Below are 17,635 nucleotides of genomic sequence, written 5' to 3'. Positions count from 1 at the left end.
AAAGACTAGAAAATGAAAGGAATGCTTCACAACCTCTGATGAAGCTCTATGGAGGAGCAAAACTGCCTAAATTAAAAATAAATATATTTCCAATTAAAATGTAAAAAATGAAAAAAGTGTACATATAAATAAATGTATTTTCAAATGTGACAAATGAGTATTTATTCTTTTATTTCCTTATGTATTATTTTATTTATTTCCACATGTATTACCTCATTTATTTATTTTACAATTTAAATCCACACCCATATATGTCTACACTTCAAGTCTGTAGACTCGCATTTCCTTTGGTAAACCACAAGATGTCACTGTGGCCTCCAAGCTTCACTCTGTAGCACTCAGCTCAAATGCTACGTCCGAGTAAGAAAACACGCCCTTCATAAGCATACAGAAGGAAATTTGGAAATATATAAATGTGGAAATATATACATGTCTAAATAAATAGATTAGGAAATAATTAAATGCATAAATAATGAGGAAATACATACATTTGGAAATGAATGTGTAAATAAATACAATACTTTTTTTTTTTTTTTTTACATTTATTTGCAAATAATTATTTTTATTTTTTAATTTATTGTTAATTTAGGCAGTTTTGGTCTTCTATAGAAGCTGACTGTTGTGTATGGATTGATGCATGTTTTTCTCGGGCATTTTATGCAGTCAAGCGTTTATGTATTTAAAAAGGAAGAAATTATCATGTTTTATTTTGGTTAGGAAAAGCGCAGCCCCGTATTTCAGGGATATTTCCAAGAAGTACAAATAAAATGACATTATGTATCATTTCAGTTACCAGTTCTCAATTTCTTCAAATAATATCAAGTTTAATATCTTCTGCATAATTAATCAGAACAGTTAAATACAATTTCTAATTATGTATGACGGCAAAGTAAATGCAGCAGACACACCTACATCACTCTGTGTGTGCGAACTGACGGTAAACACTGTCAACTGTTATGATAACTAATCTGAACTCCTAATAATTTAAGGAGGGTTGTCCCGACTTTTTGTCATGGTCATCTGGTCACCCTAAGTAACGCAAGCAACATGCGCTACAACAAATTACTATGTGTGCTTGTCGAAGTTTTTCATGTTAATTATCCACGTTGGGTGTAATGGAACATTAAACATGGCTGGCTGGCCTGTAACGTCACAATATTTGGATGAACATTTCCAACTAACTTGTTAACTTATGTGACCAAAGATGAAAAGCGGTAAAGGGTAACATGATTGCTATACTTACTGGCTAAGATATCATGGTTTGTATAGAAATAGCAACAAGGTCTACTTGTTTTACTTTTATTATTTTATTTATATTTATACCTGTAAACTTCAAATCTGCACGGTGCAGAATATTACTCGGTCATACTCTGTTTATTGGCTTTCAATTCAAGCATGCAAAGCTAGCCATGTGCTCAAAATTTTCTTAGGTAGCATCCATTAGCATTCTGTTCATACAGAATGAGAACATTTATGATGTTTTTATAAAAAAAAAAAAAAAAAAATGCATTAGTACTTTTGTCTATTAAAAATAAATAAATAAATACTCGGCCTCATGTCTTTCCAAACTAGGATACGTTTCTCTCTGTGAAACACAAAAGGAGGTGATAGGTACAATGCACTAGTAATAGTTTCGACTTGGTGTTCATTGTTACAGCCTAGTAATTTTTAACAAAACTATCTAATAAACTGAATTTTGTGCACCCCCTTCTCATAAGAGTTGCATTGCAGACAGCCAGTCAGAATGCATTTTATGAATGTAATCGAAGAGACACAATGTTTACACTTTTCAGAAAAATCAGCCAACATATGGTTTACTAATAGTTGTCTCAGAATATTAAAATGAGATACAAGAGTATTTTAACATAAAACAAATACATGTATCACTTTTTAAAATACTGACATGCTAGAAATACTTGCAACATGAGAAGTATCAAATGCTTGTGTGTTTGTGTTCAATAGTTCTCTAATGCAGATGTTCAGCAAGATATCCTGCAGCACGTAATAAAAATTACTGTCAGCACAAGAGGTGAGCAGGAGGACTTCAGCATCATCTTGGTGGGGGTCCAAGTCATGACTGGGTTGGAAAATATGGCTAAAGCTTGTGCGATTCTTCTGGGACTCACATATGCCCTATAAACCTCAGCTATCCCAAACAACTGAGGTATACATCTGAGGCCTTTCAGAAGATCTTATTAGAACTGGATGTAAGCAAGTTATCCACCAAAGTGCAAGCATTTAAAATCAAACTTTTTTTATAGAGTTTTGCAAGCAAAGCCTTTTCTTTGTTTTTCTGGACCAGGTTTTGGTCCGGAATGCACTGAATAGAGGGATATGTTCTTAAAGTTCAACAATAATACAAGCTTATAGCATGCATAACTGTCACTGGTTTTGCAAGACAAGCTGTTTGTTTATTACCAAGTTTTATTCCAGCATAGATTTTTTTTTTTTCTTTTCTTTTTTTTCTTCTTCACAAAAACAAATCTGTGGGGCCTGGGTAACTCAGTGGTAAAAGACACTGGCTACCACCCCTGGAGTTCGCTAGCTCGTTAGTTCGAATCCCAGAGCGTGCTGAGTGACTCCAGCCAGGTCTCCTAAGCAACCAAATTGTCCCGGTTGCTAGGGAGGCTAGATTCACATGGGGTAACCTCTTCGTGGTCGCCATAATGTGGTTCGTTCTCGGTGGGGAGTGTGGTGAGTTGAGCGCGGATGCCGCGGTGGATGGCGTGAAGCCTCCACACGCGCTATGTCTCCGTGGCAACGCGCTCAACAAGCCACGTGATAAGATGCGTGGGTTGATGGTCTCAGATGCGGAGGCAACTGGGATTCATCCTCTGCCACCCGGATTGAGGCAAATCACTACACGACCACGAGGACTTAAAAGCGCACTGGGAATTGGGCATTCCAAATTGGGTGAAAAAGGGGAAAAATCCCCCCCCCAAAAAAAAACATCTGTTTAGAGACATGTTCTTGGAGAATGTTATAAGTTTATCAGCAAGTATGGGTATAGTCCAGTCCAGTTAACCAAGGCATTTTTATTTTTGGAAAACATTTACACTTGTCTTTAATGTCTAGCAGCTTTATATCATGGATGTGTTCTTTTTGAAAAGTTCTTTTAGGATATGTTTTATAACCTAAAGCAATAGTTCCCACAAAAATGAAAATTCTCTCAATTTACTGGCACATGTGCCATCCCAGATGTGTATGATTTTCTTTCTTCTGCAGAACACATACAAATCACAGATCTCACCTCTGTAGGTCCATACAATGCATGTAAATCATGCAATGCTCAAAAAAGCACAAAAATATCATAAAAGTAATCCATAAGACTCTAGTGGTTTAATCCTTTCAAACATTTTAAAATTACACTGCAGTATTTTAATACCTTTTAAATATGATAAATTCATGAAAAAAATAAATAAAATACTTCTGAAGCTATCTAATCGGTTTTGGGTAAGAACAGACTAAAATTAAACACCTTGCTCAAGATCGCCAAGGAGACTGCTGATGTCATGATTCGAATAAAATTATTATTTTGGTATTTTCTCACCCCAAACTGATTGGATTACTTAAGACATTAATTAAACTACTAGAGTCATATGGATTCATTTTAGGCTGTCTTTGTGCTTTTCGAATCTTCAAAGATTTGGTCACCTATCACTTGCATTGTAAAGACCTGCAGAGCTAAGATTTGTTTTTTTTTGTTTTTTTCTTTTTTCTGCAGAAGAAAGTCAGTCATACACATCTGGGATTGCATGAGGGTGAGTCAATGATGAGAGATTTTTCATTTTTGGGCGAACTACTCCTTTTAGAGCAGGCTTGTCATAATAAGACAAATTTGACAGTAAGTTGACCTTTGTAAACTTGACCTTAATTTTGTTTGTCATTAAATGGTGCTTTTATTTGTGTATTTTAATTAAACTATGTATTCCTTTTCCCTTTTTTTTTTTTGATAGAATAAATACAGCACTTAACAGTAGGGGTGTGTGTGTTTGTGTTTTAGATCTTGTTGGGTTATTGTACAAGTTAAATATATCTAAATTCATATATAAATGCTTTGAATGGGAATAATATTTAAAACATAAATTGATAAAGCATTAAAAAAATGCATCACGTAAAAATTGTTTAAAGTGTTTTAAGGTAGTAAAATGGCACATTCAGAATTTTTAAGCTTATACAATGACTAAATTAGCTTAATATAATTAGAAGAATAAAAAGCATGATAGATTTAATTCATGTGATTTCATAAAAAAAAAAAAAAAAAAAAACAAGGCTTAATTACTAACTAATTTGGGTGACTTCACGTGATTTCATTGAGGAGATTTAATTTAAAAAAACAAGGATTGAAAAGTTCTTAAAAATATTACATGTAATATTGTTACCATACTTTAAGTAGTTATCACAATACTTTTTACAGTGTAAGATCAGCATGAACATTCTGCAGACATCTCCTTGTGTTCCACAGAAGTCAGTCATTTGGGTTTGGATCGAGAGTCAATGATGGCAATGATAACATGTGCACCTTTCAACAGACCTTGATGGAATAACAGCTGTTAGAAAACATGAATACATCCAAAGCAATTATTCAGTGGAACCTCATTTAATATACAGCAGAACCAAATTTATGAGTACAAGGAGAAATCTCATTCTTATAAACTCAGTTCCAGGGCATTAATACTTAAAATCACTACAGCAGGACAAACAGAGCAAAAAAAAAAAAAAAAAAAAAAATTCCATGTCTGTTGTACTTCAAATATGTATGAAATGCAGCATTTGGTTTAAACAGGAGGCTACTAGCAGAGTTTATGGCATTTGTTACAGACTGAGAGCTTGTGTGTGGTACAGAGAAATCACTAATGTGTCTCCACCATAGCACAGCACTCCCAAAGGAGCTCAGCCGCAAGACTGTGTCCTGCCTGTCAAACACACCATTAATTATTCAGAGAAAGAGACAGAGGGAGGGAGAGAGAGAGAGAGATTGAGGGGTACACAGATAAAGCAACACAGAACAAATGGGAGAGAAAGTCAGAAAGAAAGAGATAATGCTAAGAGAAGACAAAGGAACTGATAAAACAAAAGATTTAGGGCTTATGAAATGTCAAAAAGCTGTGGCTAAAGATGAACTACATTTTACATTTTCTGGAGAACATGTGAGTGGTACTTGCCCTTGCAAAAATCGCCTCCACAATACTAGGGTGTTCTGGGTGGTTGCCAACGTGTTGCTAAGCGGCTGCTTAGGTGTTCTGAGCATTTGTTAGCATGTTGCTATGGCATTGCTAGTCTCAGCCTCAGAGGACATGCCCACGGACCACCCACAGTCCATTTACTGACAGTCTTATGCATGTTGAATTCAAAACTGGAATGCACTTTTTCGCAACTTGCAAGACTTTACGTAACTTGCATTGTACTTCACTTCACCATCTCGCAAACGAAAGAGCGCTCAGCCTTGAAATTATAGTCTTTGGACCATGAGTCCATACAGATGCTTTTTAAAACTTCTTTGTGATACTTTTTCAGCACAATCAACACAAGGCACGTGCGCTGACAATGCACAACAACAAAAGGTGCATCTAGACAGACAAACTAGGATGCATGCGGACAGTCCGCGCGTACTGTGCTGATGACAAAATTTGCGGTAAGTATACTCTGGCCTTAAGCGCACAGGGTTATTTATTTTTTTTATCAGTTCAACTGGAAACAAGTCATGTGTACAGAGGTACAGAGTTGACACAAGAAGAGCTTCCAAGTGTGACATTTGCCAAAAATAGTGATTTCACATCACTTACATGGCACAATGGTTGCAATAAGGACCAGAACTTTTGCTGTTTAGTCAAATGTCTGGCTACGGAGAATATAGCCTTGCTAAGTGGTTATTTACTATGTAACTTTTCAGCTCTTTATATCACGAGGCAAAAAACACAACATGTTTGTGTTCAAATACAAATTGTAAATTCTAATTGTGAATTCAAATTTAAAATTGGGTCCAAATTCATGTCTGTAGCACACGTGTTATGGGACAGATACTTAGGGTTAGGGGTTTGTTCAAAGCATAAGTAATAGTAATAGTGAACACGTTTACATGCACTTAAGAAAACTGTGCACTATTCCAGGGTTTCTGCAGTAAGTGGCATTCTGAAATGTCATGTAAACAAGAACGCCGAATTAAGGGATTAAAAGAAAGCTTAAGGTTTTTCCCTTTGGCAATGTAAACACATAAGCGGCATTCTAACAGGCTTTTGAGGAGTGTGCATGTGCATAAACAGATGAGATAAACTTCATAGGATGGAGCCCGACAACAAGTCAACAAAGTGGAAAGAATTCAACATCTCTGGGAGTACACAGGAAAAAAAAAACACACCATAAACTATTCCGATTTATCCACAGCAATGTAAAATACTGACGGTCTCTCACGTTCATGTATATGCGCTCGTACATTGAGGGAATCCCAGAGTTTTATGGAAACCCCACTATTGAAGCGCAATTCCGCTGCAGGTCACGATGGAAAGTTAACACAGCAACAGCTCTGGAATATGTGGGACTAAAGCGAAGTAACAGAATAAAATAGCAACGTTTTCCTCATATGCCATGTTTATAATTTACAAACATGTCACAGGGAAATGATATTGCTCTGGAGAATTCGGGAATAAAGTTTACACTGCTTATAGTGCATGAAAACCGGAACATTGCTTTCTCACGCTGCTGTCTCACTATCCATGTAAACATAGTAAGTGATTCTTGCCATAGAAAACAGCACTGATTAAATCAGCAGACACTGAGAAATGTAAAATATTGCTGAAGAAAGTCTAATGAAAACGAAAACAAAAAACGTAAATGAACACAAGGATTCCAAAGCAATGTGCAGCAATTTCAGACAGCCAGAAATACGTCTGGGACAGACGCCAAAGGTTTAATCAACGTAAACTGTGGATCACATACAGGTGGTATACAAAACACACACAGACACAAAAACTTCCTTATGTGCCAAAAATCGTATGCCAACACACAAACCATATGTGTATGCACAAGACAGCACACACACACACACACACTGCAATGGTGTGTGTGGTAGTCGTGGTGGTTTTGAACAGAAAGGTCATTTGTTGAATTTGGGCAATCTGTGAGATCAGGAGGCAGCTGAGGCGGCATACATGAGGATGAGTCATGACTGTGTCCGAGGATTTCTCTCTCTCTGAGCAGCCACGCTTGAGTTTCTGCATGTGCTGCCATCAACTGTCCTCTCTCCCATCACTTTACTGCATGACAGCACAGACAACACACACACACACACACACGACTGCCCTCCTCCACTGAGGCAAGACATGAGACAGAGGGAGAGACTAGAGGAAAAGAGAAAGGCAAAATCTATCATTTCTCTCATCAAGTTAAACATAATTTTAGTGAAAGCATCTCTATATACAGTGCATTCAGAAAGTATTCAGACCCCTTATTTTTTTTCGCATTTTGTTATGTTGCAGCCTTATGTTAAAATACTTTATTTTATTTTTTTTCCACATCAATCTTCACTCCATACCCCATAATGACAAAGCAAAAACCTGATTTTTGTTAACTTTGCAAATTTATTAAAAAGAAAACACTGAAATATCACATTGACAAGTATTTAGACCCTTAACTCAGTACTTAGTTGAAGCACCTTTAACAGCGATTGCAGCATCATGTCTATTTGGGTATGTTGCGACAAGTTTTGCAGATCTGCAGATCCTCTCAAGCTCTGTCAAGTTGAATGGGGACCGTCGGTGGACAGCCATTTTCAGGTCTCTCCAGAGATGTTCGACTGGGTTCAAGTCGCGGCTCTGGCTGGGCCACTCAAGGACATTCAGAGTTGTCCCTAAGTCACTCTTGCTTTGTCTTGGCTGTGTGCTTAGGGCCATTTTCCTGTTGGAAGGTTAACCTTTGGCCCAGTCTGAGGTCCTGAGTGCTCAGGACCAGGTTTTCATTAAGGATATCTCTGTATTTTGCTGCGTTCAGCTTTCCTTCAACCCTGACCAGTCCCCCAATCCCTGCCACTGAAAACGTCCCCACAACATGATGCTGCCACCATTCTTCACCGTTGGGATGGTATTGCACAGGTGATGAGTGGTGCCTGGTTTCCTTCAGATATGACACTTGAAATTTATGCCAAACAGTTCATTCATCATTGCATCAGACTAGAGAATCTTGTTTCTCACAGTCTGAGAGTCCTTTTGGTGCTTTGTTGCGTGTCTTGCACTGAGGAGAGGCTTCGGTCTGGCCACTCTGCCATAAAGCCTAGATCGGTGGAGTGTTGCAGTGATGGTTGCCCTTCAGCAAGTTTCTTCCATCTCCACACATGATCTCTAGAGCTCAACCAGAGTGACCACCTCTCTTACCAAGGTCCTTCTCCCCCAATTGCTCAGAGTCCTGGCTGTTCAAAACTTCTTCCATTTAAGATTTATGGAGGCCACTGTGCTCTTGGGAACCTTCAATGCATCCAAAAAAAAAAAAAAAAAAAAAAAAAAATCCCCAGTAGCCTCTGTGCCTTGACACAATCCTGTCTCTGAGCTCTGCAGGCAGTTTCATTGACCTCATGGCTTGATTTTTGCTCTGATATTCATTTCCAGCTGTGAGACCTTATCTAGAATGGTGTGTGCCTTTCTAAATCATGTCTAATTAATTGAATTTGCCACCAGTGGACTCCAATCAAAATGATCCAGAGAAATTAGATGCACCTGAGCTAACTTTCAAGAATCATAGTAAAGGGTCTGAATACTTATGTCAATGTGAAATTTCAGTTTTTTTCTTTTTAATACATTTGCAAAGTTATCAAAAATCTGGTATTTGCTATGTCATTATGGGGTATGGAGTGTAGATTGATGTTAAAAAAAAGAAGGGGTCTGAATACATTATGAATGCACTGCACTGTATGTACTGTATATGTATAGTTATATGTGTGTGTGTGTGTGTGTGTGTGTGTGTGTGTGTGTGTGTGTGTGTGTTCAGCAACTCTTGCACACACTCAGTGCGGCACACTAAAGCACATGCAGCACTGTCCCGCAGGTCCAGAGGCTCTGATTGGTTGAGGAGTTTACATCATCCAATCACTAATCATGTTTCCCCAGCACATGTGAAAATAGCTATCTATTACAATGAAATCCATTAAAATGTTTAGAGGGCAATCAGACTTATAGACTAGAGGTATGCACAGGCATTAATTTTAAGGAGAGAGTAGGCAGTGTGCAGTGAAAAAGGCAACTCTCCTTTAGTGGGCATGCCGTTGATGATGATGACGAGAAAACTGAAGCCTTAACCTGGCCCGTAAATATATATATTCAGAATAATGTCTATATATTATCAGACATTAAATATTTAACATAAAAAAAGAATTCAACATCAAGGTGCAGCATTTGTTTATTTAGAATTGCCCACTTAAACTCCACCCCCAATTTCCTCGAGTTTGCATGTTATAGCGCCACTAAAATCAAATCAGATCGAATCACTTTTATTGTCACACAGCCATATACACAAGTGCAATGGTGTGTGAAATTCTTGGGTGCAGTTCCGATCAACATAGCAGTCGTGACAGTGATGAGACATATACCAATTTACAATAACATCAAATTAGCACAGCACAATTTAAACGTCTGATATACACATAATTACACTCAACAATATACAAATAATAACATACACTGTACAGTATACAATACACACAATATAGATACACATTATTCAGTAAAAAAAAAAGTATATATAGTATATATAGAATGTACAGTAGGTTGTATTGTACTGTATTGACATTCAGGCTGTCGGTTGATAGTAAGCTGTTAAGAAAGAATATATATAATAATAATATAATTTATGACAGTCCGGTGTGAGATATAAGAGTAAGAGTAATAAAGTGCAGTGCTGATGTATTTTGATCGTGGGAGATCAAGAGTTCAAAAGTCTGATTGCTTGGGGGAAGAAGCTATCATGGAGTCGGCTGGTGCAGGTCCTGATGCTGCGATACCGCCTGCCTGATGGTAGCAGTAACATAACATTCTCACATAAGTGTTCTTTTTTCCAGGTGGGAGAGAGCAGTGTGTATTGTAGATGCAATGACATCATCAGTGGAGCGGTTGTTGCGGTAAGCAAACTGCAATGGGTCTAGAGAGAGAGGCAGCACGGAGCAGATGTAATCTCTGATTAGTCTCTCAAAGCATTTGCTGATGATGGGGGTCAGAGCAACAGGACGCCAGTCATTTAAGCAAGTGATTTTTGATTGCTTTGGGACAGGCACAATGGTGGATGTTTTAAAGCATGTGGGGACTATAGACAAAGAGAGGGAAAGGTTGAAAATGTCCGTAAAAACACCAGCCAGCTGGTTTGCGCACGCTCTGAAGACGTGGCCCGGGATCCCGTCTGGGCCCACGGCTTTGCGGATATTCACCCGTCGGAAGGATCGGGTTACATCCGCTACAGAGACGGAGAGTGAACTAACCTCTGTAGCTTCGGCCGCGAGAGCTCTCTCCGTGAGGGCGGTGTTATTTCCCTCAAAACGAGCATAAAAAGTATTTAGCTCATCCGGGAGAGAGGCAGCGGTGTTCACGGCGGAGTTTTTATTCCCTTTAAAGTATGTGATGATGTTAATTCCCTGACACATGCTTCTAGAGTTGGTGGTGTTAAACTGTCCTTCAATCTTGTTCCTGTACTGGCATTTTGCTGTTCTGATTTTTCGGAGGGCATAACTGGCTTTTTTATGCTCCTCCGCGTTCCCGGAATTAAAAGCGGAGGTCCGCACATTAAGTGCCGTGCGAACATCGCTATTTATCCATGGCTTCTGGTTCGGATAGATCCGTGTTGTTCTGGTCGGAACAACATCCTCTACGCACTTTCTGATGAAACACATTACGCTATCAGCGTAAAGCTCGATTTCGTCATCAGAGGCAGACCGGAACATCTCCCAGTCCGTGTGATCACAACTGTCTTGTAGCAGAGAGTCTGATTGGTCCGACCAGCACTGGATCATTCTGAGGGTGGGTGCTTCCTGTTTCAGTTTCTGCCTGTAAGCAGGCAGAAGCAGAATGGAAGAGTGGTCCAATTTGCCAAATGGTGGGCGGGGGAGGGATTTGTAGCCATCCCGGAAGGGAGAGTAGCAATGGTCCAAAACCCGGTCCCCTCGTGTGTTGAAACTAATGTGCTGGTGGTATTTTGGTGCGACTGATTTGAGATTGGCTTTGTTAAAATCCCCGGTCACAATGAACGTAGCCTCAGGGTGCGCAGTTTCCTGCTTGCTTATAATCCCGTACAGTTCCTTGAGTGCCCGGTCTGTGTCGGCTTGTGGCGGGATGTACACAGCTGTGATAATGACTGCTGTGAATTCCCTCGGTAGCCAGAATGGTCGACACAGAAGCATGAGAAATTCCAGATCAGGAGAGCAGAAAGACTTGATAGAATGTGCGTTCCTCTGATCACACCAGGATTTGTTGATCATAAAACATACACCACCACCTCTGCTTTTACCTGAGAGGTCTTTCGCTCTGTCCGCTCGGTGCACGGAGAACACCATGGGTTCAATGGCTGAGTCTGGAATCTCCGCAGACATCCAAGTTTCCGTAAGGCAGATAATGCAGCAGTCCCTCGTCTCTCGTTGGAAAGAGATCCGTGCTTTCAGCTCGCAGAGCTTGTTATCCAGAGACTGAACATTTGCCAGTAGAATACTGGGTAGCAGGGGTCGATTTGTGCGGCGTCTTACTCTGATGAGAATGCCGGCTCTGTTTCCCCTTTTTCTCCTGCGTTTCCGCGGGCGTGCAGCACAGACAAAGGGCTCTGCTTGCGTGTTTGTAAACAGCGGGTCGGCATTGAGGAATTTGAAGTCCGGTTTACGGTGTGTAATTGCTGAACCAATGTCCAAAAGTGTTTGTCTGTTGTAGACAATAAGGCAGACAACATCCAAGACAAAAAACATTAGAATTGAAAACAAAACAAACAAAACACTACCATGTTGTGTCGGAGCTTGGTAAGACGTGGAAGGTGTATAGCTGTTTTATCATAATTTAGTATAATAAAAAAAACATAGCATTTTTTCTCGATGCGGAGAAACGGTGCATCTGAAATGTCATATGGTTTACAATGAAAATGTGCGTACAGACTATTTAATGCACAGAGGTGGTATAATATATTAAGACCGGATTTACAATCGGGGGTAATTCCACGCTTCATCTGCTGCTCATTGATGATTTAAGACGCACGTTGTTGTGCGCGCCTGATAACAGCAGCATGAAGAAACGCGTTTTCAGTCAGCTACTTTTGTTTGCCCAGTCACATATGTTCACTTATAATGCAGCAGCCAGTCAACGTGATTGTTAACAATCACGTTAAATGACATGCTATAATAATCTAATATTATGCTATTGCCTCTTTATGAAGAGAGTGAGTTTACATCATTTTCATCATCATGACCATTAGTCTATTATTATTAATCAAGCAAGATTCTCCAACTAACAATTTTTGGTTTCCAGAACGATCCCAGAAATTTTCTTTACGGAAACAAAACGTTTGTTTTAGGTTGCACACAATGGTTACCCTACGTTCCCTTACCCTCTTAATTCCTAGATCCTTTCTGCAAACATGCTGCAACCTCAATAAACAGACAAGCCATCAATAAATTCATGATTTATTATAATGAATTACAATTATTATATAATCATTCAAATCAGCCACAACACATTTTGGAAGACTTATATATCCTTTCTGCAACCCTTATGTGCTTCAACACTGAAAACTGTGCCTTGCTCTTCAGTTTCCTAAAAACTTCCTCAGCACCATTAATATGCAGATATTAAAAGGAAAGTATTACAAATAACCAATGACTCCAACATAATCAAGGGTTTTTAAAATCAGAAATGTACTGACATACATTTATAAAAAAAAAAAAAGAATAAACATTCAATAAACCATTTAATTGCCCTTAAACATACAACCGTACAGTTTAATGGAGACATCTCCGTTTCTCTTCAGCTGTAGCCAATAAACAGAAAAAATCCGTTAAATGTACACATCATATTGTTTTAGATTTTATGAGTCAAATCTGTATCAAAATATTAACATTTACTCAATAGCTAACCTCGCATTTAGAAGCAATTATTTATTGAGGAAAGCGATAGAATGTCAGTCAGTGAGTCTGTCTCCGAATGACCGTTAATTTTAAATTGCTGTGTCTGAATGAAGCACATGCAGATCAAATGCACGTTCAAATACAGTTAAGCTATCAGACAGCAACTAAGGTAATTAGATATTAAGTTAGGAAGGTAGTGTATTCTTGAATGTTTTTCTCATCTGTTCATTATAATGCGTTCAAATGCGTTTTACTGTTAGCCTATCTATTTTCTGCATTTAATTAAATGGTAGCTTACTTCACTAATTTAATTCATTGTTGTCTGTCAACCTAAAATATTCAAATGTGATGATGAAAAATGATGATAAATGTGAATGAAAAATAAAACATAAAAATAACCATTAGAAAACTTTCTGTATGTCATTTTAAGGTTTTCCCACAAAAACATCCCTACAACATTCCATATGCTAACATTAAGGGAATATTCTGTGTTTGCTGGGTCTTTGTCACAGACTATTCACCTTCTGATTTCTCACTGGGGTTTTGTAAGACAATATATTATTCTCTGTAAAGCTGCTCTTTGGTAGTGAAAAGTAGGCCTAACACACTAATAAATTATTGAAAAAACAATTGTTGAATTATAAACATATTAACTGCTAAATTAAGCTGACTATAAGTTATGAAATTGGACCTCTAATCAATGGACCTCTAACACTGTCCTATTAGAACTTGTTTAATTAGGCCTACTCTCACACACACACACACACACACTCACTCGCTCGCTCGCTCACTCGCCGACACACGCACTCTCGCCGACACACGCACACAATTATATACTGTAGATCTATATACATACATATATACATAAAAAAATAAAAATAAAAATAAAAAATAAAAATATGTTGGTGTGGAACCCTAACATTTTTACTGTTCCCCTCTGGCCACCCAATAAAAACAAAGCACCACTGCATCCAACTTCATGAGTTATCTACTTGAGATGCTTTTCTAACAGTACTGAAGGGATTCATGACTATGCTGGGCAATTGTTGGCTGCTTTTACTTCACCATCAGCTCCAAGTTCATCAGTAAGAAAAAATAAATAAATAACAAATATTTTTTTTTGTGTGTGTGTAAAATTCATACATAGGCGCATATTTGTCTCCAAAATCAATTTCAAGCATTTAACCATAAACCTTTAGATCAAAGGGTTTAAAAATCATAAGGAACAAATTTTGTGTATTTTCCAGAATATAAGTAACTTTTGTTTCACCATCTGAAAGGTCCTGCGATTTATAGTCCAAAGTGACTTTTTTACATAATGTATCCGTAATTGACATATATAATCTTTTCCGCTGCATTAGTCTCGTCAAATGTCTAAAAAGAAGTAAAAATAAATATTAACTAGCCAATGGCAAATCTTTCTCCAATGTGTCCATTGATATGATAATATGACACTCTCAATGAGGGTTGATATGACATTTTTCACAAGAATTTTTGGCGTTCACAAAGTAATACTTCTCTTATAATGTAATAGCCTTTTACATTTAGCAAAAAAACATTTTGTGCTTACATTTGTATTACATTGAGAAAATTATTACATTATGAACGTTTATTACATTATGCTTTGTTATTGCATCATGAGTTGCTACAGGGCAGCTGCTCCCAGGTCCTAGTACCTGCCGCAGGCAACCTTTGTCAGTGTGACTTACTCAGAGATGCGATTTCTGTTGTTTTTTTTTGTTTTTTCAATAAACACGGTTTTAACCTGGTGCCACTTATGTTCAGGTTCGACTCGGGTATTACCAAACTTCTGTCTGGTAGTGTATATACATATCCAAAATTGTCAAATTGTTCAAGCATAATCAAACAGCACAGATGCTTTCACACTGTCTGTGGCAGCAGGCTTTGTGTGCTTTAAGAAATCCAAAGCCTACAGCTTTAATTCAGCTTGGTGGAAACCTCAAAAGCAGGAGGTGTGTGTGAAGGAACATGCGGCCTCTCATGCCAGTTTAATTATGTGCATCAGATCATGAGAGATTAGAGCCAGATTTTGAAGGAGAAAAAAAAAAAAAAAAAACACAAGATGTGGATGAAAGTGGGAAATCACAACATCCTGTCACAGCATACATAACTGAGGAAGAAGCAAAGAAGAGACCTCTGAAAACATGACAAATGCATCTCTTCATTGATATAGTCCTTTACACAAAGTTTTAAATATTGTCTGTAACTGCAATAATCTGTTGTTTTATTATTATTTGCTAATATAGGAACTAGGCAAATTCTTTAATTGTTTTGATGCTGGGCAAAAAATTAGGCGAAAATGTATTTGTGAATAGTTTTGTGTGCAATTTCTTTTTCCATAGCACAAGACATGCAGATAAAAACAACGCACGCAAAGGTTTTTAATGTAAACTTAGAATAAAAACAAATGCACACTACGATCTAATGGCAAATATATTTAATTTATATCATTAGGTTGCATGGGACTTGGTGTGAACAGGTCTAGGCTTCACACACCTTTTGAAAATTTCCATGACTTTTTCCATTTCTGAATAATGATTTTTCATTCACATTTCACTAGCAAAATGCAAATTCTAGCAGTTGAAATACTATAGAACTGAGCTTACCTATAAAAACGTTGTGTTCGACTACAGAAATGCCCATGACTAGGATTTTATTCATTTCCCAGGCTTGGAAACCACTCATTGTAAACCTCCTTTACATTCCCAGGTTTACCACAACAATGGGAATGCTGAGATCTTAAAGCACCTTTAATGTCCAACATCTGCAACATTACAAGGTGGATCTGCACACTAAAAAAAGATGATGTGTACTCACACTTGACTTTGAATGGATCACTGCCCACTCTTTCCTCAAGAAATTGCATTTAATAACTTGCAAGTTATTCTGTTACATTGTGGGCACAGGAAGTCATTAGACCTCTTTTCTTACTCTCTGCAGAAGGTGCCTGTGTCCGGTTTCTATGTAAATTGCAGGTTAAAGTTAGGCTCTCTCATTAGCCCTGACCAGCAACCTCATTCAAACTCTTCTAATGGAAATAACACACATATAGTGTCAAGCACCCTGACAAGATGGTAAGAACAGTGTACAAGTCTGTGATTCCTTCAAAGTTTTTGAGCATCTACAGTTCCTCAATTTGGACATTCAATTTATGTGGCCATTAGCCATGGAGTACTAAAACATCCATACAGCCATTAGATAAACTCTGAATATAGCACAAAAATGTTCGGTGAAGGCAGGTGGGTTTGTAACATCTCAAATGTTTGAGTGCCATACTAAAGAGACAACAGCAGAAAGGAGACAAGGAAGAAGAATGTCACGTCAACTACAGAAATGGAAAGTCTAGTAAAAGAGCCTGTAAAGAGTAGTGACAGAAACAGACTATAACAGACAGAACATGTTGTAAAAGGAAGCAGAGGGGCAGCGAAGAGCCTAACCTCTCTCTGAAGAACCAGCTCTTTGGTGAACATTGTGGCTTCCTCACTGTAAGGTTCTGCCACCTGCATCCCACCTGGCATGTTTCGAGACCCTCGGGGACACTCGATACCTGCAGACACACACAAACAGAATTAAAAATTCAAAAAATTTTTGCCAGTGTAGAATTAACAAACAATGTGAATAATTCTTCATAATGATTTTAATGCCACTTGTATTCGTCCATTATTGTTTATTAAAGACTATGGCATTAGACTAGTTTTGCACTTGTTTTTTTCTTGTGGCATGATTGGCCAGTATGAGGGCACTAATATATAGACATGTTAATTTTGTCTGTTTTAAAAATTTTAGTAGCAGAAACATCTATCGAACTGTCTTTTTGAGGAAATCAGCTCAAAACAAAGATTCAATTATTTGTTTGAGTCATCACAAAAAATGCACATTGTTTAAAAAAAATTGTAAACATGTATGTACTGTAGGTAAATATTGCTTTTTATTACCATTTATTGTAATATTAAAGCATATTAATAAAAAATAGTATTCTTCCTTGAGTGCATTTAATAAATATGAAAACATGACTTATTTGTCACTAGATTTTTACTGTAACTTTGGACATGAAACATTTTGAATGTTCCAACGCTATTAAGGCCCCAATGGGTTAAGTGACAACAGCAGACCTTTTTCTCACAAGAGACAGTGTCCTACAACACAAATAAAAAATGCTGGATTTGCTTTTTTAACACTATTGCTGATATAATTCCACAGTAAATGCATTATAATGAAAACACTTTGCATATTACGATACTGGTGTGAAACCACATAAATAAAAGTCCATCTCTCATCATAATAATAGTAATTCTTGCCACTCTTGCTCACAAAGAAAGAAAAACACAACAAATATAGCAAGTAACCAAACTGAATTATTCAGCTCTCAGAGGCAAAAAAAAAAAGGAACAACTCAATTATCTGGTAATTGTCAGTAAATAGTCCCAAAATTAGCATTTAAAGTGCTCTAGGTGTCCGGCCTGCTCAAAGGCAGAACACGATTTCTGACAATAACAGGAGTGTTTTCAGAGACAGGCACTTGTAAACTGGTTGAGGAGTACA

General features: G+C 37.7%; 1 protein-coding gene across 1 annotated transcript in view; it reads right to left on the bottom strand.

Annotated features, from left to right (window-relative positions):
• Positions 1-17,635, bottom strand: part of LOC127434836 (staphylococcal nuclease domain-containing protein 1-like) — a 280,085-nt gene that overhangs the window by 176,022 nt on the left and 86,428 nt on the right. Inside the window, exon 16 of the mRNA XM_051687847.1 lies at positions 16,531-16,640. Coding sequence (XP_051543807.1) covers positions 16,531-16,640 — 110 coding nt within the window. The remainder of the gene's footprint in view (positions 1-16,530; positions 16,641-17,635) is intronic.

Source organism: Myxocyprinus asiaticus, chromosome 45, assembly GCF_019703515.2.
Source record: "Myxocyprinus asiaticus isolate MX2 ecotype Aquarium Trade chromosome 45, UBuf_Myxa_2, whole genome shotgun sequence".
NCBI lineage: Eukaryota > Metazoa > Chordata > Actinopteri > Cypriniformes > Catostomidae > Myxocyprinus > Myxocyprinus asiaticus.
Note: the sequence above shows the minus strand (reverse complement) of the source record. Positions and strands in the feature narration are given on the sequence as shown.